This window comes from Apiospora phragmitis, assembly GCF_038363925.1.
Source record: "Apiospora phragmitis strain CBS 135458 chromosome Unknown utg000011l:1.0-3236445.0:1.0-3240683.0, whole genome shotgun sequence".
Classification (NCBI taxonomy): Eukaryota; Fungi; Ascomycota; class Sordariomycetes; order Amphisphaeriales; family Apiosporaceae; genus Apiospora; species Apiospora phragmitis.
The window spans coordinates 2,394,304-2,419,397 of NW_027117411.1; the positions used below are offsets into that span (position 1 = coordinate 2,394,304).

The 25,094-nt window shown below is 52.2% G+C and overlaps 13 protein-coding genes across 13 annotated transcripts; 8 read left to right on the forward strand and 5 right to left on the reverse strand.

Moving 5' to 3' along the window:
- Nucleotides 1-228: 228 nt before the first annotated feature.
- Nucleotides 229-672, forward strand: PG994_013495 (uncharacterized protein; the record flags this gene model as incomplete). Its single annotated transcript, XM_066864904.1, has 3 exons — nucleotides 229-360; nucleotides 425-566; nucleotides 590-672. 3 exons carry the CDS (start codon nucleotides 229-231, stop codon nucleotides 670-672), a joined length of 357 nt encoding a protein of 118 aa, XP_066709865.1.
- Nucleotides 673-1,390: 718 nt separating this feature from the next.
- On the forward strand, nucleotides 1,391-1,612 carry PG994_013496 (uncharacterized protein; the record flags this gene model as incomplete). Its single annotated transcript, XM_066864905.1, has 1 exon — nucleotides 1,391-1,612. One exon carries the CDS (start codon nucleotides 1,391-1,393, stop codon nucleotides 1,610-1,612), a length of 222 nt encoding a protein of 73 aa, XP_066709866.1.
- A 3,579-nt stretch (nucleotides 1,613-5,191) lies between these two features.
- Nucleotides 5,192-5,764, reverse strand: PG994_013497 (uncharacterized protein; the record flags this gene model as incomplete). The annotated part of the gene is made up of 2 exons (XM_066864906.1): nucleotides 5,192-5,533; nucleotides 5,657-5,764. Coding segments are annotated over 2 exons (450 nt in total), but the record flags the coding sequence as incomplete, so codon positions are not given.
- A 277-nt stretch (nucleotides 5,765-6,041) lies between these two features.
- On the forward strand, nucleotides 6,042-6,281 carry PG994_013498 (NAD(P)-binding Rossmann-fold containing protein; the record flags this gene model as incomplete). The annotated part of the gene is made up of 1 exon (XM_066864907.1): nucleotides 6,042-6,281. The coding sequence occupies one exon, from the start codon at nucleotides 6,042-6,044 to the stop codon at nucleotides 6,279-6,281; it is 240 nt and encodes a 79-aa protein (XP_066709868.1).
- An 853-nt stretch (nucleotides 6,282-7,134) lies between these two features.
- PG994_013499 (uncharacterized protein) lies at nucleotides 7,135-7,569 on the reverse strand (the record flags this gene model as incomplete). The annotated part of the gene is made up of 2 exons (XM_066864908.1): nucleotides 7,135-7,269; nucleotides 7,306-7,569. 2 exons carry the CDS (start codon nucleotides 7,567-7,569, stop codon nucleotides 7,135-7,137), a joined length of 399 nt encoding a protein of 132 aa, XP_066709869.1.
- A 543-nt stretch (nucleotides 7,570-8,112) lies between these two features.
- Nucleotides 8,113-8,598, forward strand: PG994_013500 (uncharacterized protein; the record flags this gene model as incomplete). The annotated part of the gene is made up of 2 exons (XM_066864909.1): nucleotides 8,113-8,208; nucleotides 8,371-8,598. 2 exons carry the CDS (start codon nucleotides 8,113-8,115, stop codon nucleotides 8,596-8,598), a joined length of 324 nt encoding a protein of 107 aa, XP_066709870.1.
- A 776-nt stretch (nucleotides 8,599-9,374) lies between these two features.
- Nucleotides 9,375-9,947, reverse strand: PG994_013501 (uncharacterized protein; the record flags this gene model as incomplete). Its single annotated transcript, XM_066864910.1, has 1 exon — nucleotides 9,375-9,947. One exon carries the CDS (start codon nucleotides 9,945-9,947, stop codon nucleotides 9,375-9,377), a length of 573 nt encoding a protein of 190 aa, XP_066709871.1.
- Nucleotides 9,948-11,284: 1,337 nt separating this feature from the next.
- PG994_013502 (uncharacterized protein) lies at nucleotides 11,285-11,696 on the forward strand (the record flags this gene model as incomplete). The annotated part of the gene is made up of 2 exons (XM_066864911.1): nucleotides 11,285-11,500; nucleotides 11,574-11,696. 2 exons carry the CDS (start codon nucleotides 11,285-11,287, stop codon nucleotides 11,694-11,696), a joined length of 339 nt encoding a protein of 112 aa, XP_066709872.1.
- An 867-nt stretch (nucleotides 11,697-12,563) lies between these two features.
- PG994_013503 (uncharacterized protein) lies at nucleotides 12,564-14,207 on the reverse strand (the record flags this gene model as incomplete). The annotated part of the gene is made up of 3 exons (XM_066864912.1): nucleotides 12,564-13,693; nucleotides 13,744-13,935; nucleotides 14,024-14,207. The coding sequence occupies 3 exons, from the start codon at nucleotides 14,205-14,207 to the stop codon at nucleotides 12,564-12,566; spliced, it is 1,506 nt and encodes a 501-aa protein (XP_066709873.1).
- Nucleotides 14,208-17,298: 3,091 nt separating this feature from the next.
- Nucleotides 17,299-18,360, forward strand: PG994_013504 (uncharacterized protein; the record flags this gene model as incomplete). Its single annotated transcript, XM_066864913.1, has 1 exon — nucleotides 17,299-18,360. One exon carries the CDS (start codon nucleotides 17,299-17,301, stop codon nucleotides 18,358-18,360), a length of 1,062 nt encoding a protein of 353 aa, XP_066709874.1.
- Nucleotides 18,361-19,175: 815 nt separating this feature from the next.
- PG994_013505 (uncharacterized protein) lies at nucleotides 19,176-20,726 on the reverse strand (the record flags this gene model as incomplete). The annotated part of the gene is made up of 5 exons (XM_066864914.1): nucleotides 19,176-19,558; nucleotides 19,751-19,867; nucleotides 19,928-19,937; nucleotides 20,322-20,544; nucleotides 20,593-20,726. 5 exons carry the CDS (start codon nucleotides 20,724-20,726, stop codon nucleotides 19,176-19,178), a joined length of 867 nt encoding a protein of 288 aa, XP_066709875.1.
- Nucleotides 20,727-21,533: 807 nt separating this feature from the next.
- PG994_013506 (uncharacterized protein) lies at nucleotides 21,534-22,827 on the forward strand (the record flags this gene model as incomplete). Its single annotated transcript, XM_066864915.1, has 4 exons — nucleotides 21,534-21,694; nucleotides 21,749-21,792; nucleotides 22,052-22,381; nucleotides 22,433-22,827. 4 exons carry the CDS (start codon nucleotides 21,534-21,536, stop codon nucleotides 22,825-22,827), a joined length of 930 nt encoding a protein of 309 aa, XP_066709876.1.
- Nucleotides 22,828-23,391: 564 nt separating this feature from the next.
- PG994_013507 (uncharacterized protein) lies at nucleotides 23,392-25,020 on the forward strand (the record flags this gene model as incomplete). Its single annotated transcript, XM_066864916.1, has 1 exon — nucleotides 23,392-25,020. The coding sequence occupies one exon, from the start codon at nucleotides 23,392-23,394 to the stop codon at nucleotides 25,018-25,020; it is 1,629 nt and encodes a 542-aa protein (XP_066709877.1).
- Nucleotides 25,021-25,094: the final 74 nt, after the last annotated feature.

A 25,094-nucleotide genomic window follows, 5' to 3' on the forward strand; every position in this document is an offset into this window, starting at 1 on the left:
TTGATCAGATTGGAAGGCGCGGATGCCATACAACGGCAAGAGTGAACGGAGACAGGACTAGAGATGGGGAGAAGAAGACCAGTTCAAGCTTTAGGAACATGCCTTCCTGTTCTTATTGCACACTTCGCTCGTGCATTGGTCTTGCCTGGTTGGGTCGCACGCCACAGGTGATACACCACGCTGCTTGCTCTCTCACAGTCCCTGTGAGGTTTCAAGCAGACAAGAAGGATGTTTCTGGATGGTGGCAAGGCTGGCGAGGATATGTTCTGCCCGACAAGGCCTCCCAGTAAGGACGAGATGTGTCCCGTCCAGGTGTCCATAGACCGCGCCACGATCTCCTCCACCGACGAGTCTGAGATGGTAGGGGTCCCATTTCGTACGCCCTGAGCGCAGATATCACATCCATTCTCTCAGGTTCTCTCAGCCCCATTGGCGCGATCGTGGCTCTGAGATCATCGTCGTCGTCGCCTCCGCCCCTGTCCACGTCCCCTCCGCCACCATCACCGATACCTGGGTAAACTCCCAGACCGGCGACCAGGTCACCAGCGAGGTCTCCGGCGTTTCTTGTAAGTTTCTCGTCCATATCAAGTCCGTTATTCGTCGCTTCTTGTATCGGTCGCGTCCTTAGCAAAGCATCATTATACTCTGAAAGAGATGGAGATTAAGGACTAAGAACTGAGGGCTAAACAAATTTATTGAGTAGCGTACTCCTGTACATGCGACGAGGGTTTTGCTTACGCCACCAACGAGCGGCACGTCGTCGGCTGTGCCTTGGGCACATGCTCACAAATGAAGATGGCGGCAAGACTAGTTGTGACGATATGCTAGGAGGATCGTCATTTTGGATCCCTTCTTAAAACCCTTGGATCGAGAAGCAGGCTGTTGATCGAACCAACTGCTTGAGTTCGCTACATACCAACTTTGGTGAGCCTGGATGGCAAGACCGGTGTCTACTACATCCATATCCGACAAGCGACTCAGATCTGCATGCAAAGTCCTTCACCACATGCAGGTCCTTCACCGCATGCAGAGAACCCCGTTGGAGTACATCGCATCTTGATCTAGGACATGGTGCGACAATTGGCAAGCCCAGTCATTCTCACGGATATGCGAGATCTTGTTGAGGGGGGCCGGTAACGGGGAGCTATTGCGCTTGCCCAGCCCAGATGGGTGTCATGCCCAAGAGGTGCATCATGCCCCAAGAGGTCCATCATGTTGCACCTTGCCCAAGTGGTTCATCATGTTTCACCATGCCCCAAGTGGTCCATCATGTTGCTGCTTGTCCCCTCGACCACTTTAGGGGACAGAGTAGACGAATGTGGATTGAAGACTTTGTTGCTTTATCCTCCGACAAGACTAGCGAAGATATTCCCTCTCAAAGCGAGAGGTAATGGCAAGAAAGGCCGAGCTCGACGACAGTGTCTTGAAGGGTGGCAACATCAAAGTCACGCCCGAGAGAGCACTCGGGTTTGAGAATCGAGGATTCGAGATCGTGTTAGCCACGGATCTGGCAGAGGTTCATTCGGTGGCAGAGGAGGATTCTACCCACGAGGGTCGATTACTGTGGCCATGGAACCGGTGGCTTCAACTCGTACTGGTGAGCCGGCTGTGAGATACCTCGGGTCGCAGTGATGGTTGCTACTAAGCGACATCACACCTGGGCTTCTTCCCCAACCCCAAGGAGAAGCTTCTCGACAGCAGCCAACACAGTGTGCGACGGCGAAATAACGGCGTCACATAGCCGCAGTTGATGTTAATCAATACAACAAGACAAAGGTTCTTCCCCAACACCTAAGGGATTATGAAGGCCCATGGTATCAACGGTGGTCTCACCAGCAATAGGAGTTCAGCAGACAAGAATGCCAACTCTCTGCCCTGACACATTGGTTGAAGCACGAAGTCGTCCATTTTCCCCACAGGGGAGGTAGTTCTATCTCTTGTAGAACGTGTGGCAAGCTCCCATCCACGTTGCCCGATCACGACGACCAATCTACCCTCTACTACGAAAGGGGCCAAGAACGCGACTTGGACAAAGAAGATGCTCCTAATGTTGAGAGCCCAATAGCAATCAATCCAGTTGTCTCTTCTTTCTGTCGACTAGCAAGTCCCGTCAGTGAAGTTGAATGCGATGGGAAGTCTTGTGTTTCGTGTGGTCACTCACTACAGCATGCCTGTATGCACGGAACGTTGAATATGCCTGTCGAAGACTCTGTCCGAACCATCTCGAATTCGGCCGCCCCGTCAATCCGTATGAGAATTTGTATGAGGTAATGTGGTCTTCTTTCCCCGTTGATTCTGTCGAGTCCGTTCCCTTGGCTATGGTTTCGCTTGATACTGGATATGGACAGTGAGAATCTCTTTGATCCATTCGTATTCCTTCTCGAGCGACATGGTGGGCGGGACTTCTCCGAATCCGGCTACGCACACTCTTTCAACAGCGATTCAGATCAGATATGGCACAGAGTTCGAATTCAAGCGAGACATCGTCTGTCCACAGCACGGTCTGTGCAGCCGGCAGGTTTATTGTTGTGGCTTCCAATTGGCTGCCAAGGGTGGTGGTGTCTCCAAGATCGCCCACCAGATCAGCTTCGATGTCGCCCACGTGTATGAGCCCCTCATGCACATAGCAGGCCAATCGAAAGTGGTAGTGGTAGAGCGGACTGAACAGAAAATCGCAACCATGATTTCCGACGACAGCGACAGTTCACCGACTGGCCATCTTTCTCAGCTCTGTATCTCCTCCATCCAAGATACAGAACAAGGACTCGCTTCCTCGACACATCATCACGACGTCGCGTTTCTCTAGCAGAGACTGCTTTCTTCCGATAGGTATGTTCTCTTTGCTATCACGTCTGTGACGCATTGTTACCCCAGCGATATTCTCTTGATACTCAATTGCGTTCTGCGCCTATGCCGCCTGAGAACGAGCGGAACTCAATCGCGTTCTGCGCGCGACAGAGTCCCGTTTTGTGCTATTCGAGTTCCTTTGTACCTCGACTAACATGGTCTACAGAAGCAGAAAGAGAGAGAATGAGGTCATCCCAACTTGACACATGCGCCACAGTGCCTCCAAAGATCACATGGTTCTCATTGTCATTTACCATCTCTTCGAGGTCGATTCCGCAGAGGAGGTGGCGGTGGTGGTAGCCAGGCCCTCCCGCCACTTCCAGCCGCCTGTGCAGGGTCCCGCCCCGAGGGTATTAAGTCTCAAACTACATCTCCCTTCGCTTATTGCGTAACAATGTCTACTCTAGACTCTGAACTGACATTTTTAACAACAGTCCTGGTCAAGCTTGTCGTTGGCTGCTGTCGCGCATCAGTAGCCGCAGTTGTGGTCTGCCCAGCGAAGCATGGGCCATCGAAGAGAGCTTCGAAAGTTCTGATCAGCACTGAGAAGACGAAGTTGGAGACCATTGGCCGACTACGAAACGCAAGGAAACCCGTCAATTCCTGATGCTATGTGGATACAGGCTACCGGGAGATCTGTGGCACATTGCAAGAGCGATGAAGAGACGAAGCCCCCGTGCAAGACGGTATGTGGAACCCTGTGCGGTCCCATGGCGGAACAAAGCGTCGACAGGGCAGACGATGTCCTAAACCAGATCCCACTGCGTACGACAACAGCTACCTGCGCAACAGTGCAGGTTTCAGCTCACGTACCAGCCGCCGGGCTACGTCGATGACATGCCAACGAACCGTCAGTACCAGGCAGTCTTCCGGGCGATATTCAATCTCCCAATTCTGAGAGCCTGGCGAACCGCGGCAGAAGAACATGTCGCAACATGGCTTCTGTGGTTCTGCTTGCACGGCCCTCGTGTATTGCGAAGACAACTGAGCTTTACATCCTCGTTGTCCACCCCAGCAACACCTATGTTGTTGCCGCGCTGGCAGACATGCCCATCGAGTGCATCTTTGGTGGAGATTTGTCGCTTTCGCCCAGCTGAAGATCACTGTGAACCACCGTGGTAAGGGACCAGAGCGACGAGGTGTGGCAAGGGTCAGAGCGACGAGGTCTGTCCGAAAAGAAACACCGACTGGTCGTCTCAACGATTGGATCCAACTGCTCAACGAGGAGCTCAAGATGATGGCTTTATCCTTCCGGACGCCGCAGTGGCCGAGTTGGTTATCATGAACGACGATGCTGTATTATGGGTGCCTTAGGTACGCTGCCATGGCCATGAATGTGACCGCGCGACAGCCTGCCGCAGTCGGACAACCGGCGACTGCGACCAAGTGATGGGAAGGATATGGCGTTTTTCCAACGCATTTCGGTCTCGACCGGTGACTCTAGCACAATTGGAAGGTCATGTAAATAACTGAGATGGGTAGCGGCAGATTGCATTATGAGTACGATAGGCAGGAAAGCCTACGTACACAAATAACCAGTTCTACGCCTTGATTGAGTCATGACCCCTCGATTTGTCGAAGCACCACTGTGTTCTGGTCTTCAAGAATTGGCACAGATCAAGGAAAAGGCGATGTGCTGGGGTTTTCATCAGACTCTTCGAAGTCCTATAAGCAAAGGTTCCAAGATCACCCACATCGTGGCTGCACTTCTCGTTGTCATACTTGAAGACCTTCGGGGGCATTTCGTGTTGCCATCGAAGCCTGCAGCCGGTTACTGGAAGAGATTTCAGGGACACGCCCTAACCATCGTGTTACTTTCTTCTACGCTGATTCATTAGGCAAGGGCAGGGCCTCTGCTCTCCTACACCCCGAGAGCAGACATATAAGCCATTTGCTTAGCCAGCTTCTCGCATCCGGGCGACTCGGTCCTCTGACAAGACTAGCGAAGAAAAAAGCCCTGACAAGGGAAGCGCTTGAGTTGGCTACATGCCAACGCTGGTAAGCCTAGCCGGCAAGATTGGTGTCTACTACATCCAGAGCAGACAAGGCGACTTGGATCCGCATGCAGATCCTTCAAGACTACCTTCATCGCCAATGCGATTAGGATAAGTCAGTGTTTGCTCAAGTGATTGAGCAAGTCCATCTTCTTGATTGGGGGATGGTATCTGGCTTGCGTTGACATTAGCCAGCGCTGGGCGGGCAACAGCCACGGGAGCACGGTCTCCGGCAAATTGGATGTGGTTATCATTGTTTGCCGGTGCGAACATGGGGCGTTCTCGAGAGCTGGGAGTGGCAGGAATGGGATTGGCCCAGGGCTGGTGGGGAAGAATACGGATCTACACACCATGATTCGACTCGAGTCCTTCCCGGCCGTTGCTGCTTGCGCTTGCAGTGTGAATGAAGTCCAATCAGACGACAACGACGACGACGACGACGAGGAGGCCACCGCGACACCGCTCGTCATGAGGAATTGCGTTACGAAGCCGCACACCCTAATAAGCACCGGAATGCCGGCCTGGCGCCACGTCGCGTGTAGCGCGAAGCGCATGAGGGGCTGGGCGAGGTCCAAGTCGGGACCGAGGGCCAAGGCCGGCGTCGTGACGACCACGCAACCAACGCTAAAGTAGTTGACCGCAATCAGGGTGTGGGCGCGGGTCCCGATCTGCCACAGCGTGACGATGGTGATCTACTATTGTTACTTCCCGGTGTGCATTTGAGCCTACCGTCGCTGATCTCCCTCAAGCGTAAGGAGGAGCACCGCCAGGCGATGAACCGTAGTAGCAAGAAGAAGAAGTCGAAGCCCGATCACTCCTTTGACCTGCTGGACCAATAGAACAAGGACGATAATGCCAAACCCAAGGAAACTGGCAAGAAGGATAAGGTTGGCGAAGAAGCGCGCCAACGCGAGGGCGACCATCAACAAGCGGTACAGGAACTGCTGATTCCTGTATTATTGCCTCTGCAGGAGACCATAATAACACATCAAGTGCCAAGGATACCAACCTGTCCCCGAAGAGACAACTGGTGAGATCCTAGATGACTTCCTTCCTCACATTAGGTTTATCGCGATCGACTTCCTCCACGGCCCTAGTGCAGCAGATGCGGGAGGTCTGCGGCCCCGTAACCCATGCCTATTTCTCTGCTCCTACCTGCACAACGATAACTTCACCGAATCGTATGTGACCAATACGGTCATGTTCGGCAACTTCCTCAGCGCGCTCAACCAGACCGATCTTCAGCTGGAGAACGTCACCTTGCAGACGGGAGGCAAGTACTACAACTTGCATGTCGAGCCCGTCCCATCGCCAACACAAGAAGACGACCCGCGCCGGCACAGGCCGCTCGAGGACTTCTATTTCCCCCAAGAAGACCTGCTGGACGAGATTTCCAAGGGTACGCTTCAACTGAGCTTCTGGCGGACTGATTTCGGCTAGAAGCATATTATTCGTTAATTTCAGCTATTTTGAAACGTGCTGTTTTTCGGCTTTTTTGGCTCTGCGAAAAATACTTCCTTTTATCGACCGGCCAATCACATCGACGAACCTGTTTATAAGCAGCTGAATGGCTGAATCCTGGCTGAATCGAGTGCTTTTGGTGAGTGTGGTATTGCTCGCGCTCGGCCCTCGACGTACGCTCGATCGCAACGCTGTACGTTGCATGCATGCGATTAATCAGCAATCGCATGTATACAACGTATAAGCGCTTATTGCACGTGTGTGTGTGCAACGCTCTGACCGCACAAACATGGAAATCGGCGTTTGTCAAGGCCGACCTGGTCTGCCCATACTGATACGGTCCTGGATGACTTCAACCATCGATAGGTGCGCAGCTCACCTTAAGCATTAGAGCAGTCCATCGGATGACTTCCTTCCTCGTCGTTCTGTTACTCCGAAGTGTGGAAGAGCGACCTACCTCTCCCACGGTGCGGTTCAGATAGTGCTGAAACGGGCCTCCGAACGTTGTTGTGCGGTAGAGACTGCGATCGGCCGAAGCAGCTTACGTAAGTATGCAAAGGCAACTTTGTTTGTGTGGCATACTCGATAAGCAGGGGGCTTAGTTGGACATATGCAGTATGCGCATCCATGCGCGTATTGCACAGCGTTGCGCGATCGTCCGCTCGTCCTCCCGGAACGTTATCTCTATTTCGACCGCAGCAGGGAAAAGGCCGTGTTGACGTCGACGATATCTTGAAAGTATCATAAGCTTGCTGAATGAAATCAGCTAGATTCGGCTGAATTGGGGGAAACCGCGATTCAGCACTCGCCAATTCAGCAATTGAAAGAGGCCCTAAGCGCAGTGGGGGTGGGGAGAACGAACCCGGGCGCCGCCGAGGGCGCCGATCAGCGCGGCCATGATGGCTATCAGCCGTTCCGCCGGCGTAAGTTCCGTGGTGGTGGTGGCGGCGACAGGGCTAGCTTCTTCCTACGGCTAAAGTACCATTGCCACTCAACGGTATACACCCTCCGCTACCGGCCCAACCACCGAGACAGCTCCCGCGATGGCGGTTGGGTCCTTCGCCGCTGCGGCCGTCGCAGCGAACAACGAGATCGGACGTGCCATCAATACCACGCCAGCTAGGCCTATGAAGGAGGCCAACTGCTCCCAGCGCGTAAATCGGTCGTGCAAGAAGACGTGGCACAGATACCGTAAACCTCGACAGGGATAGACTTGAGCTTGGTGCTGATGTTGGAAGAGCGTTCGCCGGTGATGTTCCAGCACCATCGAAGCTTCTCGTTTCTGTCTTCTGCAGGAATATACACGTTACATTCCGGTCGATAGCAGTAGACGCGCTGCAACCGGGATACAGCCTCGTCGTTCATGATGAGGTGTCTAGTAGCCTCGGCATCCACAAGTTGTTGGTGGCATCGCGAGCGGCGGCGGCAGTGATGGTGTTGCTTTCCACGGGTAAGCCTAGGCCTACTACATCCAGAGTAGACAAGGCGACTTGGGTCCGCATGCAAGTCCTTCAGGACTACCTTCAGGTCCTCGCCGCATGCAGGTTCTTCAAGGACTACCTTCATCGCCAATGCGATTAAGACAAGTATTTGCTTCAGTGATTGAGTAAGTCCAAATTCTTGATTTGGGAATGATATGACTGACCAGCCGAACCTAGTCTCCCTGGATTATCTCTCGCGCCAGTTGCGACCAAGTAGGCCAAGAAGGCTCAGAAGAAGTCGGAGCAAGTTGGAGTGCACGCACGTTTTTGACTGGGCGGGTGGCAGCAACCGCGAGATCTATGTCCTGCTCAAGCGGGATGTCGGAAAGATGGATGCGCGGGGCAATGACGTCTCGGGCATGTTTGAGTCATGTAGCGCTGTTGATGGGAAGCTGTTTATGATGCCGATGCACGACGAATTGGTTGTGCGTGACCCAGGGCCGCATCCGCAACTTAACCGGCGAGAGAAAAGTCCTTGTCGCCCAGCTAACCCAATCCTGTCCGGGCTTCTTCCCCAACCCCGAGGGGAGGACAAGAGATCAACAGAAAATAATGCCAATGCTCTGCCCTGGCAGCTCTGGTGAAAGCGCGCCTACAGCGTCCGGCTCGACTGGGTCAAGCAGTGGCCCATGTGCTTCGCCGAAGACGTCAGGTTCAGCTCGGACCCCACCAAAGGCGTCCTCTGCAAACCGCTGCACGCCCCAGGTATACCCGCCGGTAGCAGGAGCAGCAAAAACCCCCTCGGCAAGGATGAACTGCGGGGCCGGGGCGAGACTGGGAAGAAGAGTTTGGCGACGCCCCAATGCATACGCTAAGCTGTAGTATATGTGTATGCCTCTTCTCCAGACACCATGTATGACACGTTGCAAGGTGTTGGGTACATGTATACTGGTGCATGTTAGGATTGCCCGCCCCGAGCAAGATCCCAAGAAGCTCCGAGATGCAGAGCACAAATCCGGCCTTCTTCGTCGCCGCAAGGAGTTTGACGGATACCGGAAACACCTCGCAGGCCTTGGCCTGACAACTGGGATCACATCGTGTACAAGCCTCTGATCCATCTCAAGAAGCTCGTCATCAGCGACATATACCCATCTGTTGCACGGAATACATATACCACTATATCGCACGCATATAGTGGATGGCGTCGCTGACCGACCGGGTGGCTGCGCTGGCGGACCGGGTGGCTGCGTTCGCAGCAGCAGAACCAGATGCAGCAGCAGCAAGACCGGGTGGCGGAGCTGGAGCGAGAGCTCCAGCAGCTGAAGGAAAAGCTGCTGCCCAAGCCGCAGAAAGGCCCCGGCCATGGGATATCCACTTTTGCGTGCGATACCATCGTACTTAGGGGACTTTCTCGACAGTGTCAGTGGGTTGGAGGAGCTGGAGTGCTATTGGACAGTTTTTCCTCCATTGAACACGAAGCTGGGTACCATCATCAAGTGGGTAAAGGTTATTTTGAAACGTCTCTGCCTCTCATTTCTACCTGGGTCTGAGGGATACTCAGACCAGGAGTCGTGCCTCAGGTACTGTGCGTGGTGTCTCCATCCCGTATTGTAGACACGCCGCCATTAGTGTCATCTTGACCGGAGGCGAATCACGAAAGAAGTCCCAAGCTGAAGATCGTGTTCGTTGGGTGCCCGCCCTCGTCGTCAAGCGCCTTCTCAAGCGCGCACAAGGGTACTGGTGGTGCTGGTGCAGGGACGCCCCTGCCGCACTCCCTGCCGCTGGCGTCGAAGCGGGGTCCGCAGATGGAGCCGGAGCCCCAGCTGGTAAGGGCAAAAGTAAAGGTACCAGTGCTGGTGCCGAGGCCGGTGCTGGAGGAGAGGCACCTGCCGGAAAGGGAAAGGGAAAGGGCACTGGAGCTGGGCCCGACGCTGGTGCCGGGGCTGGAGCTGAAGTTCCTGAGAGACGGGAAAGGGCAAGGGTACTGGCGGTGCTGGTGCAGAGGCCGGTGATGAGGCTCCTCCTTCCCCAGGTCCGGTTTTGTCATCACGTCAGTCCATCGCGCAGAAGATGTACAAGAAGGCCATGGTCCGGGAAAACGCATACCTCCTCGTCTTTGGACGTCGCACACCCGGCCCTCCATGATTTGACTGGCCACGGCGACCGGCAGGGCCATGTTGATAGGGGCGCCAAACTTCACACTGCCGCGGAAGTCCATGAACATAGGCTTTCCAGTCGCGCCGGGCCGCGTCTTCGGATGGCAATCTTGCAAGGTCGGCGGCAACTTCCTGTCAAGCTCCAAGTCGGACGGCATCTGGCCCTGCGACACTGTCAAATTGCGGGGACCTCCTAAGGCCTCTAGCTACCGCGGCCCTCTGTAACACAGGGCGTCAGCACCGGGCGTAACGGCCCAGGGATGGTACAAACGCTAGAAGGATGCATCAATGGACAGGTGATCTTGTCAGCGGCAGCGGCATCTTGTTTGGAAGCCATCCCAGCCCTAGGCATTATTGCCCTGCCCGAGAGCGCTGTTCTCGGTGCGCGGAACTCGTGCCGTACAGTTCAGAGCAGGAGAGACATCCGTTATTGTCGTCGATGGCAACAGCTCTTAAGGGTTTCAAGATTTCCCACAAGGAGATGGGAACCGTCCTCCGGTTCATGCGCGATGACAGCATGGCCTAGGGCTTTAACCTGGCTTTTCTTGGCGACGCCCGCACTTACCCTTCTCTGTGGTATCGCACCAAGGCTTTCAAGCTGTCGCACCCGAACATGGTGCACTGGACCCGGGCGTGCGGCTATAGACGCGCCGCACCTTGACGGCGCCCACGAATCCAGGCGACATCTTGCCTAGCACTTCGCCTCCTGAGTTGTCCACCCCCAATGCCGGGCTCAAAGCCGTTTAAGACGAACAAACAGATACTACTGCAGAGCATAACCTTGCCAATGGCAGCGGACAAGACACTATTGTGTCCGTACCAGTTCTAAGTTGGTTGTTAACCGTACGCCTGCCAAAGGCATCAGAACCCAGGTGCTGAAAGCCGCCGGCTATTGTGGCAGAGATTGAATTTCAACCAACCCCCCTAGCGGCAACGATGGAATGGGACAGGACTCCTGTCCGGTCTTCCAGGTTTAGTAGAGCGTTTCGCCAGAGACCAAGATCGAATCTCCCGTCTTTAAGACTGACACACCCGACTTTGTCGACATTCGCGAAGCTGGCCCGACTCATCTTCGTGACGATGACAAACTTCCCGCTCATCTACGAAAGGTTTGGAAGCCCAGGTCACCCAGAACTGTGGAGGCTAAGCCCGCGGTCGTCGAAGAGAGCACTGAGCGCGAGGCACTTGAGGAGGAAGTTGCCGGGCCGAGAGCTCGACCAGCGTCAGGGTGACGACCGCGGCGGCCCCGGGGTTCGCCTGCAGGTGCCGCCTTGGGCTGGGCCCTTCACACACCGAAGGACTCTGGAGACATTATCCGCTCGACCCCGACACACTAGAAGCCCATGGCAGCAACTGGCTTTTCAAGGTGGTCGACGAATTCCACAACGCTGGTGTCCCGAACATCATGGCAATGGACAGCATCACCCTGCCGACCGTCGAGGCGCCTGAGCCTGAGTTCAAGGTCTCCACCATCGACAAATTGGTGACGCGCTGCGTGATCATGTGTCATGATCTCAAGGGCAAGCCCAACGATTACGACAGCTTCCCTGAGATTAAGTACATCACAGACAAGGAGGTTGAAGAGCGTGCTGCTCTGAACCTCCATCCCAAGGACGTCGATGTTCGTCGCTTCCGTGACTGGACCCGCCAGATACGAGATCATGGCCGAGGAAGAAGAATACAACAACTGTCAGTTCTACTCCACCTCGGAGATTGGTCGCCCCCTCGAATACTTCCGGGGTCAAGGGCATCAGGGCTACCTTGTCTGTTTTGGTGTTGCTCCCAGCGATCCCAACACGGCCGAGTACACTATGTGAGCTCGTTAAGTGTTTCGGACAGAGTCCCGGTGACGTCCCCAGGTTGGCGTTTACGAACCAGAGATGAGCCGATCACAGTACAGTCAGAACTGAGCAAAGACAAGATGGCCTCCCACAACCAGCAAGATCCCGACCGCGACCTGGACGACTGGCTCGATAGAGGTACTTTGGAAGGTTCTCGAGATTGTTCTTCGTAAGCATCCTCTGTCGCACGCAAAAGTGGACATCCACTAATGCGAAGATTAGTGGCCTTGATATACTCCGTGTAACATCCTCTCACTAAGGAGAAGAAGAAGGAACCTTAGACATGAGTTTGACGACATGGAGGAAAAGATTCTGAGCATCGAGCCTGGAGACTAGCTCAAGAGTATTCCGCTGAGCATGGGGACTTTTCAAATCCGACGTTGTCTGCAAATGAGCACCTCGACTAGTCTGCTCCAGCCTACTCGGTGTGCTCTCGACAAAGCAGTAAGGTGCTCCTGAGAGGAAGCAGAAGATGGAGTTTGAGCGAATGGGCTCACAGGATAAGAGAGACAGGGATAGATGAAAGCATATGGCTGTTGCGTCCACTGTTGTTGCGTCTAATGTTGTTGCGTTCAATGTATACTGCGTTCAATGTATACTGCGTTCAATGTATGAAAGGTCGGTTCTATACCAGAGTTGTTCACTCAGTAAAGATGAGAAACACAAGGAGCAGATAGTCAATGCAGGACATAAGCATAAAACTGAACTTCAAGGTGAATTGGTGCACGCGTGACATATAGTGAAGGTCAACCGAAAGCTCAGGTTGGGTTCTGAACCTGATGTCGAAATGGGAATGGCTTCATAAACTTGAGGGTATTTGATAGATCGGTATAAAGTATGAATTCATGTAATAGGGGGCGAGGAAATTCCCTCCGTGCACCGCAGCCAAATCGTGAGACCCCCACCATCACAGATGTTCTTGGGCCAAATGTAGCGCCTCAGCAGTGTCCTAGCCTCCTCCCACGTCGTAAGCTCGAGACGAGCGATGAGCGAAGTCAACATGTGCCGGTAGGCCAACTCGGCGGGTGTGACACCGCCACGCGTGGCGACCGCCATCATGCCAAGAACGCAAGCCCAGAACAAGAAGGCATCGTCCTTACCCGTCGTGTAGGCAGGATCGACGACACGTGCAGCCAGCGCATGCGCTGCGATACGGCTGGGTTCGAGCATGGGCATGGGGTACGTCGAACCGAAAGCTACCACCAGCATCGCCAGACGGCTGATCTCGTCGGCCGGAACGTCGCTCGGGAGACTCAGCAGGCGATGTAGTAGGAGGTTGCGGTAAGATACGATGGCGCCGAGTGTAGCGTCTGGTCGACCAACGAACCGGTTGAAAAGGCTGCAAAGCAGCTTCGTGTCCAGCAGCATCTCCTTTAGTTTCCCAGCAGCGACGCCGAACGCGTCGACTTCGAGGTCCGGCGGGCGCGCCTCGGTAAACTTGGTGCGGATGACGTCGTGATACAGCCGGGGCAGTTCGAAGTTGGGCCTCGAGAGTGTCCGACTCACGTGTAGTAAGTCCATCATTAGTATATACTCCCGATTGTTGGGGACAACGAAAGAGTCGATGCCTCCTCGATCCACCAAGATCCTCTTGTACAGATCGTACTGCTTGGTGTCATATGTCAGGCAGCCATGCACTTCTAGGGCGCCGAGCTTGACGACGAAACCAGTCCTGAAGAGCTTGAGGTTCTCGTGGGCTGTCGACTCGTAGCCTGTTTCTGCACTGATGGTCATCATGGTGGTGAGTACCGTGTCCGAGAAGCGCTTCTTCGCAACATCTTCCCGTATCCGTGGTATTATGCGCGACTGGGTCTCGCATAGCAGTTCTATGTTCTCCTGGTTCTGTGTACGGGCCATTAGGACTTTGGCCAATCGAGACAATGTCGCATCCATCAGCAGTGGATCTTGAAGACAGCTTTGAAGTAAACCCTTTCCGCCGCCGGGCAGAAGTGAGGGCCATATTGTCGTGTACGCTGTGTGGTCTCGTAAGAAGCCGATGTTGTTGGGCATACGGGTAACATACCCGTATAAAACATTTTCCGACAAATGGGAGACTCCAGTGAAGGCGAAAGCCCCCGCAGGTGGTCGACGCTTCGGGGAATCTCGATAACGCCATCATTGGTCGAGGTAGCCGGTGCAATTGACGTTGGCGATTGGCATATTATTGCCTTTGTGCGAGCTGGCTGGTCAGGTTTATCTGAGCCTTTGCGTTTCCCTGCATAGAGCCGTATAAGAGAGCGCAAGGGACAGGGCATAGAGCCATTGATCGGACGGAAGACTGTCTAGGTTAAGGGTTTGCTTACTCTTTGCTCTCTGGTTCAATCTGTTCTGGACCCTTCTCCGCAGTTTGGCATCATCGCATGCGGACCAGTCTTCGGTGTCGTCATTGGCGAGCACTAGATTCTTATACGGAGAAGAGCGGTCATATTCTCTCACGGGAGAATTGGGATCACTCGGGACCATCAAGATTAGGCGCAGAGAAGACATTGTGTTGAGTAATCTTCATCATTTGGCGGTTGTTAGCAGTACGGATTGCACTGCAGTGAAAGTGCCGACAGAAGCGTGCTGGTGGTGAGTGGGCCGGGAAGGGCAAGCGCCAAAAGGGGGTGCTCGATGTGCCGTTGGGTACTTGTATTCAATCTTCATGGCTGTGCATCATACATGACCTTTGGCAGGCGCTGGTCGGGGATGGAACGGAGAATCTAAACAACCGTGGAATAAACCAGCAATAGATGTGTGGGAACCATGCGCCGTCCTTTTGGCTTAGTCAAATATATGTAGTGCTGGAGGATTCAGGGGAGGAACCGACCCCGATTCTCGGTTAGTTTCGTCACTGCAGAAATCACTGCGTCCCAAGCCAGCCAGCTCCCTGACCAGGACCTGACTACCGATCCTTCCTCGGGCCTATCACACCCACGCGCGATGGCCTAGGCCACGCTAGACGTTTAGGTTGACCTTCTATTTTGGGGGGCCCCGTAATTGTCAGGGGTAGCGTATTGAGCTATCGTTATTCCCGTTGACATAACCGATCAGACCGGCAAGTGCTCCCGGTGTGTCACGTAGGGGCTCAACCTTCTGTGCGATTGTCCCTAGATATCCATCTAGATATCTCAGAATCAGACCTAGTCAATGTTCTTGCTCACTCGAATAACAAATGGCCGGGGTATCAATCAGAAGTATCTTTCTTTGGACTGTAGGGATGGAAGTAGCAAGCCGGAATAGGTGCTGACGTAAATCACATCCTTGTCATTGTCGCTTTCTGCGTGCAGCCGGCGGGCCCCCACTGTGAATCCATGCTAACATGAGCTGAGAAGCCCAAGACAGAAATGTTTGACTCGTGGTATAAGACATTGGTTTCCACGCACCTGACATTTCTGTGCAAACCGAGGTGGCAGAAGCCAGGCAGCACCATACAGATTGCCGCTCGCTTCCGGATATTCGACAGTGACTCGGCGGCATCATGTAAAAGTATTACATCATCTCACCACAGGCAGCCCACTCGAGACAAGCAGGAATGCACCTCGGCAAATGCTGCCAGCTTACGGATACCAAGCAAATCAATGGGGTTTCCTCGTCCATCAATCTGCAATTGATGGATGCTGAGCCCTCATATCCCACCATACAGAGAAGATGCTAGCGTCCCACGCATTACCCAAACATAGCACATCTTCATGACGAATACAACCCTCAGCATGCGATACAACTGCGTTTACTGCGACGGCTATCGGTGATCGAAATTTATTTTCCAGCCAATCCCCAACAGTGACCATTGCCTGTACTTCAGGTTCCTCCAACGAATCATCTGTACACCATAGATGCATGGTTGTGGCCATCCATCATGGCATGCGAGCCAGAGCTCTGGAAGGTCCACACGCTGCGCAGTTCCAAGTCAATTGCCAACAGGTCTCCAATACGGAAGTCATCGCTTTGCGGGTAGGGCTACTCGACACGTATCCAAGCGAAGCTCGAGCCGGTCCGTCACTCCGGACCAGCCCCCGGTGACAAGGTCACGACGGACAAAGGGGTTTGCGGCGGCGATCAATCCTTCGAGTCTTCGGGTCGTCTCATTGCGTCACCGGAGAAGAAATTACTCGTGCGATATTCGCTCCGACTGCGGGCTTTCGCATTCCTTCGCCCATTGCAAGTTGGTACTTGGGTTATATTACGCTGGTTCACTCATCAAACGATCATCTGTATGAAGTTACGCTTCGTACTCAAAGCATCATGTTTTCGAATTCACCACGAGACAGGGCTTAATCTTAGCAGGCAACATCGTTTCTGTCTTTCTATATGCTCAATGCGACGAGAGCTTCTGGGTCTTATCGGGACGATTGCCAACAATACGGGACACACCTCACTACTGTCGGTCCAGGTTGGCGGAGCTTTTGTCGGACGACATCTCGGGACAGGGCCGAATCACAGCTTCAAACCTGCAAGGCCCTCAGCACGATTCGACTCCCTATGAACCCACTATTCGCTGGCTGCTCTAAGTTTGGCAACAATCCGGTAGAGCAAGAATGCAGTATTACTTTCAGTCCAAGCTCACTTCTCCTGGTTTTCTCTTCTTCGCGGCAAACTTTGATGGTGATGGCCACTTGCAAGGTCGGGCTTTTCACTGTGGTCCCACCCAAACCAGTGCTTTCTGCTACGTTACCACGATGCTATGCACATGTCAGGTCAACCGAAGTCGAGTGCAATATTTGGAATATACAAATAGGTCGAATAGAAGGCAAATTACCGATTCACACAATATGCTACGGTCCATGTTGAGCCACACACTTGGGCCATTTAGCGAGTTGCTACTGCATCCTGTCCTCGTTGGTTGTTTGCCTTTTATATACTTTTTGAGTTTAACTTTCAGCAGCGTGAAGTTGCCGATCACGAGTCATGCAATATAGCGATCGAGCCATAAGATAGCACTTCGTACAGATTATGGTGCCAACAGTTCTTCCACACCCGTACCCCCTCGACGCAGCTTTCTACTGTCAGGAAAGCAACAATTTCATATCACACCGTAATTCTAACGAGCCAAGTATGGATTTGCTCGTGTGCTCACCCGAAGATGTTATGGCGACTGGCACTTACAACACCCCCCTCCCTCCCCACAGTTGAAGCAAAGCAGACAACGTAGATGATACAGATATGATCCATGGCTGACCCGAACTGTCAGTATCAAACTCTTCGGTCCCCAGCTTTTCCATCAGGCTGAAAGTCTTCGACATCTAGCACTCAACCATGGCCCGACATCGATCCCAACTATGATGAAAGTCTAATATACGGCTGCCTTAAACATTACAAGATGGTTGTGGGGACGGGTTTTTCTTCGCCAGTATAAATAGGGCTTATTTTCTTTCCTGACCCGATTCAATCTTTCCATCCCAACAAACCATTACTCGGAGATATTCTTCAGAGCTCACCGAGATACCTTCACTTGTCATATCACTTCGATACCTTGACTTCAACTCTCTCTTCTACTCAGCTTACCTACTGCAAGCTCTTGAGCTGCACAGCTATCTATCTCATCCCATCAGAGTCTCTCTATCTCTATTACCATCTTGATAGCTCTCAGCTTTTCACAATGGCTGCATATACCTATAACTCCAGCTACAACACCCGAGGCTCTTGCTCTCCAAACAACCACACCAAGAACAACAACAACCAACGGCAATGGCAATCCAAACGTCCTCAGACTCACTGGGAAGCTGGCCATCTTGCCTTTCTCACATCCTGTGAGAGATACAATAACGAGGACTACCACAACCTCATCAAGTCAAAGGAGATCCCTCACAAGGCCACCAATCATCCCTGTGTGATCCTTCAGAGGCTCAAGGACTCAGATCATTGCCTCATCACTCCCGTCTCGGCCTTCAGTGCCAGCGAGGAGACCAACTTCCTTCCACCATGGAAGCAGTCGTGCCATCGGTACAAGAAAGTCGAAGACTTCCGATCTTTCCGTGGCTCTGAGAGCAGCAGCAGCAGCTCCGGCTCGGACTCGGACAGCAACAATGATAAGTCCTGCCAGATCTTGGAGCTCCGCAACGGGCGCACCATGCCCAAGCCCAAGGCGTCCTGGATCTACATCCAGCGCATCTACGTCGTTCCCGTCCATCTCCTCATCCCCTTCAAGAAGCCCGGACGAGGAGAGCGGGAACCACAAGAGCCACGCCAGCTCACAGGCGCCAGTCTCGCTACCCTACGAGCACACATCCAACAGAAGTGTACGGTGTTCCAGAAGCAGATCAACAAACTCAACCAATTCAGACGGGGAAGCCAACAAGCTTCTTCCCGTTGCAACAAGCCAGATCAGCCACAACAGTGCTCTTCTTCTGCCTCGCAATTCCACCGCGAGGTCAACCAAGCCTACAAAGCTCTCAATCTTGATGGAGCAAACGATCAGACCAAAACCAGCAGCAAGCCAACTGCGAATTCCAATGCCAATGCTACAACTACTACTTCACCGAAGACAATGTCTTCTACTACCTCTTCTCCAACACAAGGGCCCTGGAGAAAGCTTCAAACTGCTCCAGTTTCTCCCACTGCGCCCAAGAACACACCTACCAAGAAGGGTCCCAACCAACTACAGAAGACTCCACAACCACTACAGATTGTCAACGGTACTCAGTGGAGAGGCAAAGCTTGATCATAACAACATGGATTTGATCACCACCCACAAATCTACACATCTGCACTTTTGCACTCCTACAGATATGCACGCCTACGCTTCTGCACGGCTATACATCTACACGCCCACAGTGTGTGCACAATCTCACAGGATGTGAAAGTTTTGGACATCCTGGTGCTACTGTTCTTCTTTTTTTATGCACATAACCTGTGTGCTGACTACATGGAGCTTTTGGGAAGCTATGAGCGTTGCTATTTTGGATGATACCCTTGTTGGATATGATGGATATGACGGACATGACGGATGGATATATGATGGATTTTGGATTTTATATTGCCAGAGGCAATCAAGGGAAAAAAGAATCCCTATTTTCAGCGGAGGATTATCATTGGATGATATACACACTGGTCTGCGACTGGCTCAACTCAGGCCCGGCGTTCTAGATGGCATTTGGTCTCAAGCAAAACGAATTCAAACAACCCATATTAATTCGATAACGTAATCAGTGACGACCCCCATCATGTTTTATTAGTAAACTTCGTGGCCTGACTCCAGTCTAAGCCCTCGTTTCTCTCTGACGCTCTACTTGCCCGTACTCAATCACCTAGGCCTATTTTCTTCTGTAATACATACATAGTTTAACAACACAATACCTGCTATTACACCTTGTATCCCTCTATATCCAGCAAAGCTTGAGAAGCTTCGCAGCAAGTCCTAAATACCTACCTGTTTGAGACGGAAACTTGGAAACCGCTGTTTAATGCCAGCCCTATGCCACTCCACTGATGCTCGCGAAACACCGGCCAAACGCTGAATAGTTGAAGAGGACTAGATTATCGGGACTTATATACGCATATGGAAGATGCGTCTTCCACAACTCGGTCCCGTTGTTTATGGTTTTGGTGGTGGTTGTGGGCGTCGTGGACGTGAAGGACGTGAAGGACGTGAAGGACGTGGTAGAAGTGGTACGAGAGATGATGGTATTGACTGGGATGATTTGCGACTGACGTCGTGGCTGGAATGACTGTACTTATACCGATAAATACGATGGGAGTTGGGGCTCCGATGGGAAGACCGGTAGTGGTGCTTCTGTTGCGTGCGACTGGGATATCTTTTGCGAGAGGAGTGTTGACGTGGTTTCCTGCCAGTGAGGTTACAGACTGGCCCGAAACAGGAAATCGCGGAGCCCATCGTCGATCTTCCCCAGATACCGTCTCTGTTAGTTTCGGAAATCAATCGCCAAATGATTTGCCTGGCTAGTTGTATTCAACCAGACAAGTACTGAATCTGATGCAACTTGTGCAGGGACATGGAATATTGTCCAGGGATTCGAGAAAGCCACCTCGACCTCGATGGAGGGATAGTACCTGAGTTCTAATCGTTCGGTGATCAAGCAAGTTATACGGACTCGTCAGAACAGACAAGTTGATCAGTGCTGTGTAGCCGGTTCTCAAGATGGAAGGTCTTGTGTTGATTCCATCCTTTTCCTCACTGTTTGCACCTTTGATGACCCCACTTCGGGCCCCTTTATAGTTCGTAGTTTCAGAGGAGACTTCTGTCATAACCATGACGCATGGGGACTTACAAGATGGGTTCTTGAGTTGATCCAGTCACATTTACGTTGAGTGACTCGGAATAACACACAGTCATGGTTGAGTTGGCTTTGATTTATGTGTGGTGCTGGTTAGTCACGTTCGAAGCGGCAAAGGAGCTGGATTGTATAGGTAGGTCTCCTTTTCATTTTGGCTAGTAACCAGTATACGAACTACTTCAATCTGCGTTCAAAAACAACAACACCAAGCCAAGGATAATTCATCTCATATATCTGATGGCCTCCCGCTGGAAGGCCTAACCTCCCCATCATGCTCCCCTGCCACAACTAGTGGGAGACTGATTCAGTCATTGCAGGCGCCGCCGTAAGTAGGTACTCTGCTGATTTTGGATAAGGATTTACACTTGAATCCCTGTGCTAGACTTACTAATCGAACTGGCTGCCCACTCCCGAGGAGGTCTTCTTCCTGCTGTTGCTTCTTCTCGGCCTCCGTCTTCTTGGACTTCTTTCCCTTGCCTGACTTGTGCTTGTTCTTGCCGGAGGACTTGGAGGCGCCGTGGTGACCACTGCTGCTGGGAGAGGGCTTGGGGGATGATGCGCCTCGACGGGACTGGGAGCCGTAGACGGCGTCGGTGGTGTTGACGGAAGACCTATGGGCAGTCAGTGCTATCTCTGCCAGGGAAACCCGAGGAGCTCACATTCTGGCTGGGAAAGTTGAGGATTGGGAGTTGTTCACTGTGTGTGATATTAGGTGTATTGGAGCTTTGTTGCTTGAGGGAAATAGACTGATGCATTGGTCGTATGGGACAACTTTTTGGCGGCGGGAATTCATTATTTTTATCCATGGGAGGAAGCAAACTAGTTGTCGGGCGTCGCGCAAGTGGTGGCCCTCAACGGCAGTGTTGCCATAATCCGGAAGGCCACCACAGTATGCACCTGACCGAACTCATGCTTGAGACAGGTCATGAGAAGAGAAGGCTGGCGATGTTGATTGGGTAGATTAGTGACCTGCCGGGTGGTCTCCTTCTATGGTTGGATAGATTGGTGACCTGCTGGGTTGTCTCCTTCTATGATTGGACAGATTTTTGTCAACGTCCAGCCTCGGCCCTGTAGTTCACTGACTAAGCCTTTGCGGTAGGTCGTAGGACTTCTCGCCGTGGCGTGGCGTTTGTTTTAAATCATGGCGTCATCATAGGTCAGATATTGGACGTCCACCGCATTGACTCATGTGCAACGGCATGCAGGGACTGCACCTCATAGGCTGGACTGTGGCTCGAGAAGCATCAGCGACTCAATTCATATTGCTAACAGGGTACAGACTCAGACAAGCCAGCCATTGGCCAGATTCTGGGCGTTTCGAAGCATGATGTGCAGCTTCTCTCGGCATTCCGAAAGCAGCTTCGCGTCTGACACGCTAGGCTGGCCTGTCCGCCTTGTTCTGGGCAAAGCCCAAACGAGTAAATAGTTGGATTTCCCACCATGCTTGAGACTGAGACCCGTCTTCCCAGAACACTCAACACGACCCCGTCATCGTCCGCGATTGTCAAACCTCCTAGTAGTTTGTCTCCCTACTACCCTTTCTTCTTCCGATCCTCTTTTCATTCCACCTCAGCCGCTACCAGCGAGAAACGTGTTCATCATGTCATCTGCATTGACTATCAGATGTGCCAATGACCTCAAGGACTTTAGTATTTGGGATCATCACAAGGAAACGTTTCGAAGGCTATTTTTGACAGAGGGGATGAGCCTGGCTGCAGTGAGAGACAAGATGGTGGTCGACTTCAAATTTCCCGTGACTAAGTAAGTCTCTGCACTCATTACACCTGCATTGCAAAATCCAACTGTCTATTCCAGTGTTAAGACTTACGAGGTCGTTCTCCGGGAGCACTTTACGTTTCGTAAGAAACTGGAAGCGGGTTAATGGATTCTCGTCAGCCAGATACTCGACAGACACAGGCAGCAAGGGATAGACTGTGTCGTGCATCTGTCTGGGAAGCCTCTGGACTACAGGCTTGTTTCAAAGAACATCCGACGAGAGCGCAGAGAACTTACCCGTGGGAGACTCAAGCCCAGTGAGTAGCAGCCATGCTCGACCCAAGAGATTTATTTCTCAATCCAGAAACGTGTATTAGACAAGCCAGACTAAACTCGAACAAGGCACTTGTAAAGAACTTCCCAGCTACCTCCAGATAACCCCCAAGGGAGGTATCGGGCCTGCTACTACTCCCAGAGGATCTCTGATTTCTACCGGTGCTCCTGAAACTGCTCTCTCTTCGATTCTTGTTGCTGGATCAACGGAAAACAGCAAAATTGCTCTCATGCCGCCTCTCCGCCCTCTACTAAGCCACAGTCAGATGTTCCCTGAGACGATAAATACGGACGAAATCATCATCCAGAACATCGTCAACAACCCCATCACTCAAGTATATGGCAAACTCCGTAAAAATGTGCTATCCCAGGAACTTATGCGGCTTCTCCGTCATCATTGTAAGTGTCAATCGACTCCCTGTTTAGACCTCGCTCTAACTTGGACGATAGGGGAAGGCGAAATGTTATCTACAGACCAGAAATTTATGATTGCCGGTGCTCTGCATAGTCTGGCCTATATGATCAGCAACTATAGGCCACCCACCAGCAGCCAGCCATCTCTGCAACCTCGGACTTTTGGAATGAGCGCCTCTATCGCCGTACTCGAAACAGCTTGCGTTCAGCTTACCAACAAAAGCAACTTCTACAATGACACGATCCAGCGCCCAGTGGAAAATTGGATTGCTGACGTTGCCGACCCGATACTACTACAGCAGTTCTTCCGTCTGAAACGACCTGCTGCTGCTGCTGTCTGGATCAATCTATACTATGGCTCTTTCATGAGAAACAAAAAAGCCTTCAGAGTTTCAATGGAAGTGGCTCTAGGAATTTACCCCGATGACTAGCTACGTCCTCTTTTAGAAGAGCATCTCCTAACCGCCATCATCAAGGGAGATGAAGATACTCCAGAACGTATGATGGCTTTGTGGCATACCTGTATCGGCCATGGACATCCGCTGATACTCTCAGAAGCATGTCGAAGAGTAGGCATAGATTCTTCCAGTCTCTCCTATAACCTTACCAGGGATAACCTCCTCGCCTCCATGAAGCTTTTGTTACGACTATCCGTACGCCACCCTATCTCACACCTGGACTTGGACATTATCTTTGGCATGTATATCCCGAAGTGCTATAAGAATTGTGTGGAGGTCATACATTGGCTCTTGGAAGTAGGGATACACTTATACCCTAAAATTGCCGATTGAGTACCCCCAAGTGCCGAGCTACTACCTGCGGGTTGGACTTTTCTTTGCTCTCCATCTTCTATGGCTGAAAGCGATACGTTGGATTCGCATCGGCATTTGTTCTCAGCAGCGCCGCAATTAAGCAGCATATGGATGAAGTATTTTGTGCCAATCTGGGCATGTGTTATGGCTGCTAAGAGTGGGCACGAATCTTTGCAGCAGTTTATGGGCGCACTTCACGATCATACACCACGTGAACGGGACCGACTACAACAAATGGCTCTAATGGAAGTTGTTGGACAAGGCGACGCCGAGGCATCTACACTCTTCTTGAATATTGGTGTGGATCATGAGGTCAAGCTTCTCCCAAGGATCAGTTGGGTTGATGTGCCCCGGCATTTGTACCAGTGGGGTCACTCCCTGGATCCACTAAGTCGGGCGGCTAGCAGATGCAACATACGTTTACTTGGTGTCCTTCTCAGCTACAATTTATACGAGCCTCGACATATAACTAACACACTAATGGCTGTGTCGCATATATGGGATCTGAGACGGCGCGAAAGTTATCTGCATATTTCACGACCCGACAACGAAGAGGAACAAACGGCCACCGTCGCCATCCTTTTAAATACTGATGTCAAGGGCATATGGGAGAGACTATCGGCATTGAATGCAAGGTCATGCCAAGATTTTGTATTGCACCATTGTCAGCAGCAAATCAATCTACAGGCAGATCCTTCAGCACATCCCTGCGCTCTACTATCCATCATCTTTCCATACGACACCCTCAGAAATGCCATAAAACATGGTTTCAGCCTTAAATCTATCGAGTCCCTACTTCCTGCGGGCATGGGTATTCATTCAGAACATGACGAAGATGGGAACACTCTGCTCATCGACGCACTCCTTTCTGCATCCAAGGATAGGTACCAATTGGTGCATTTTCTTCTTCAGAGGGGAGCAGATCCCTGCGTAAACGGGCTGACCTTGACTGTGCTCGAGGCCACCCTATGGACTACCAAGACTCCCAGAGATGCAAGGAAACTGGTCACTGCTGGCCCTGCGGCGGGACTCTTGGACGATGAGGAACATGACAAAGTTGCTTTGACTTTGTTCAGAGAACTTCTCGAGCTGGGAATACCGATCAACCGAAGTTCAGGCCACCAGAAGCGATGTTCAAGACCTCTACTTGTGCCTCTGATAGAGTCTGGCGCGGATCTGTTCTTGATTCAGCAGGTTGTGGCTGCTAGGGCTAAAATCAATGAGCAACGCGAAGAACATATTACTACCCCCCTGATTTCTGCCCTTGAAACAGATCAGATGGAATTTGCTCGGTGGTGGATTGAACAGAGAGCAGACGTGAATGCTTCTGGGGCCAACATTTGGCTTAAGTACTCTATTCTATCCTACGCCTGCCATAAGGGGACATCACTCACCCAACTTCTTATCGAGAACGGGGCTGATGTGGATCCCCCAGAGAAATCGTACGCATGTTCGCCTATGGAACAAGCGTTGGCAAATGGTAATGTTGAGATCGTTATCATGTTACTCGCCCACGGCTTCAAACTCAACCAAACCAGGGGATGGGGCGAGCTGGACTTCGCTGTTGATCAGGCCGCACGGCATGGCCAGTTGGACATCCTGAACATTTTTGTTGAAAGTGGGGGGGGGAGAGGGGGGAAAGCATCTACCCGGGAGTTAGTGGATTTGATAAAGCATTTCACCATGCCTATCGGTCTGGCCACCCCGGCATTTTTATGTACTTGGAACAACATACGGGATGGACAACGTCCGCGGTTATCTCTTCACTGGAGGCCAAACGAAAGGAGCTCGGACGATGGCCTTGGCCCTTGAGTCCTTCTCAACGCAGCCTGAAGTGTTTGTCGGATTCAGAGTATTCGTCGGAGTCGGAATCGGAATCGGATTCC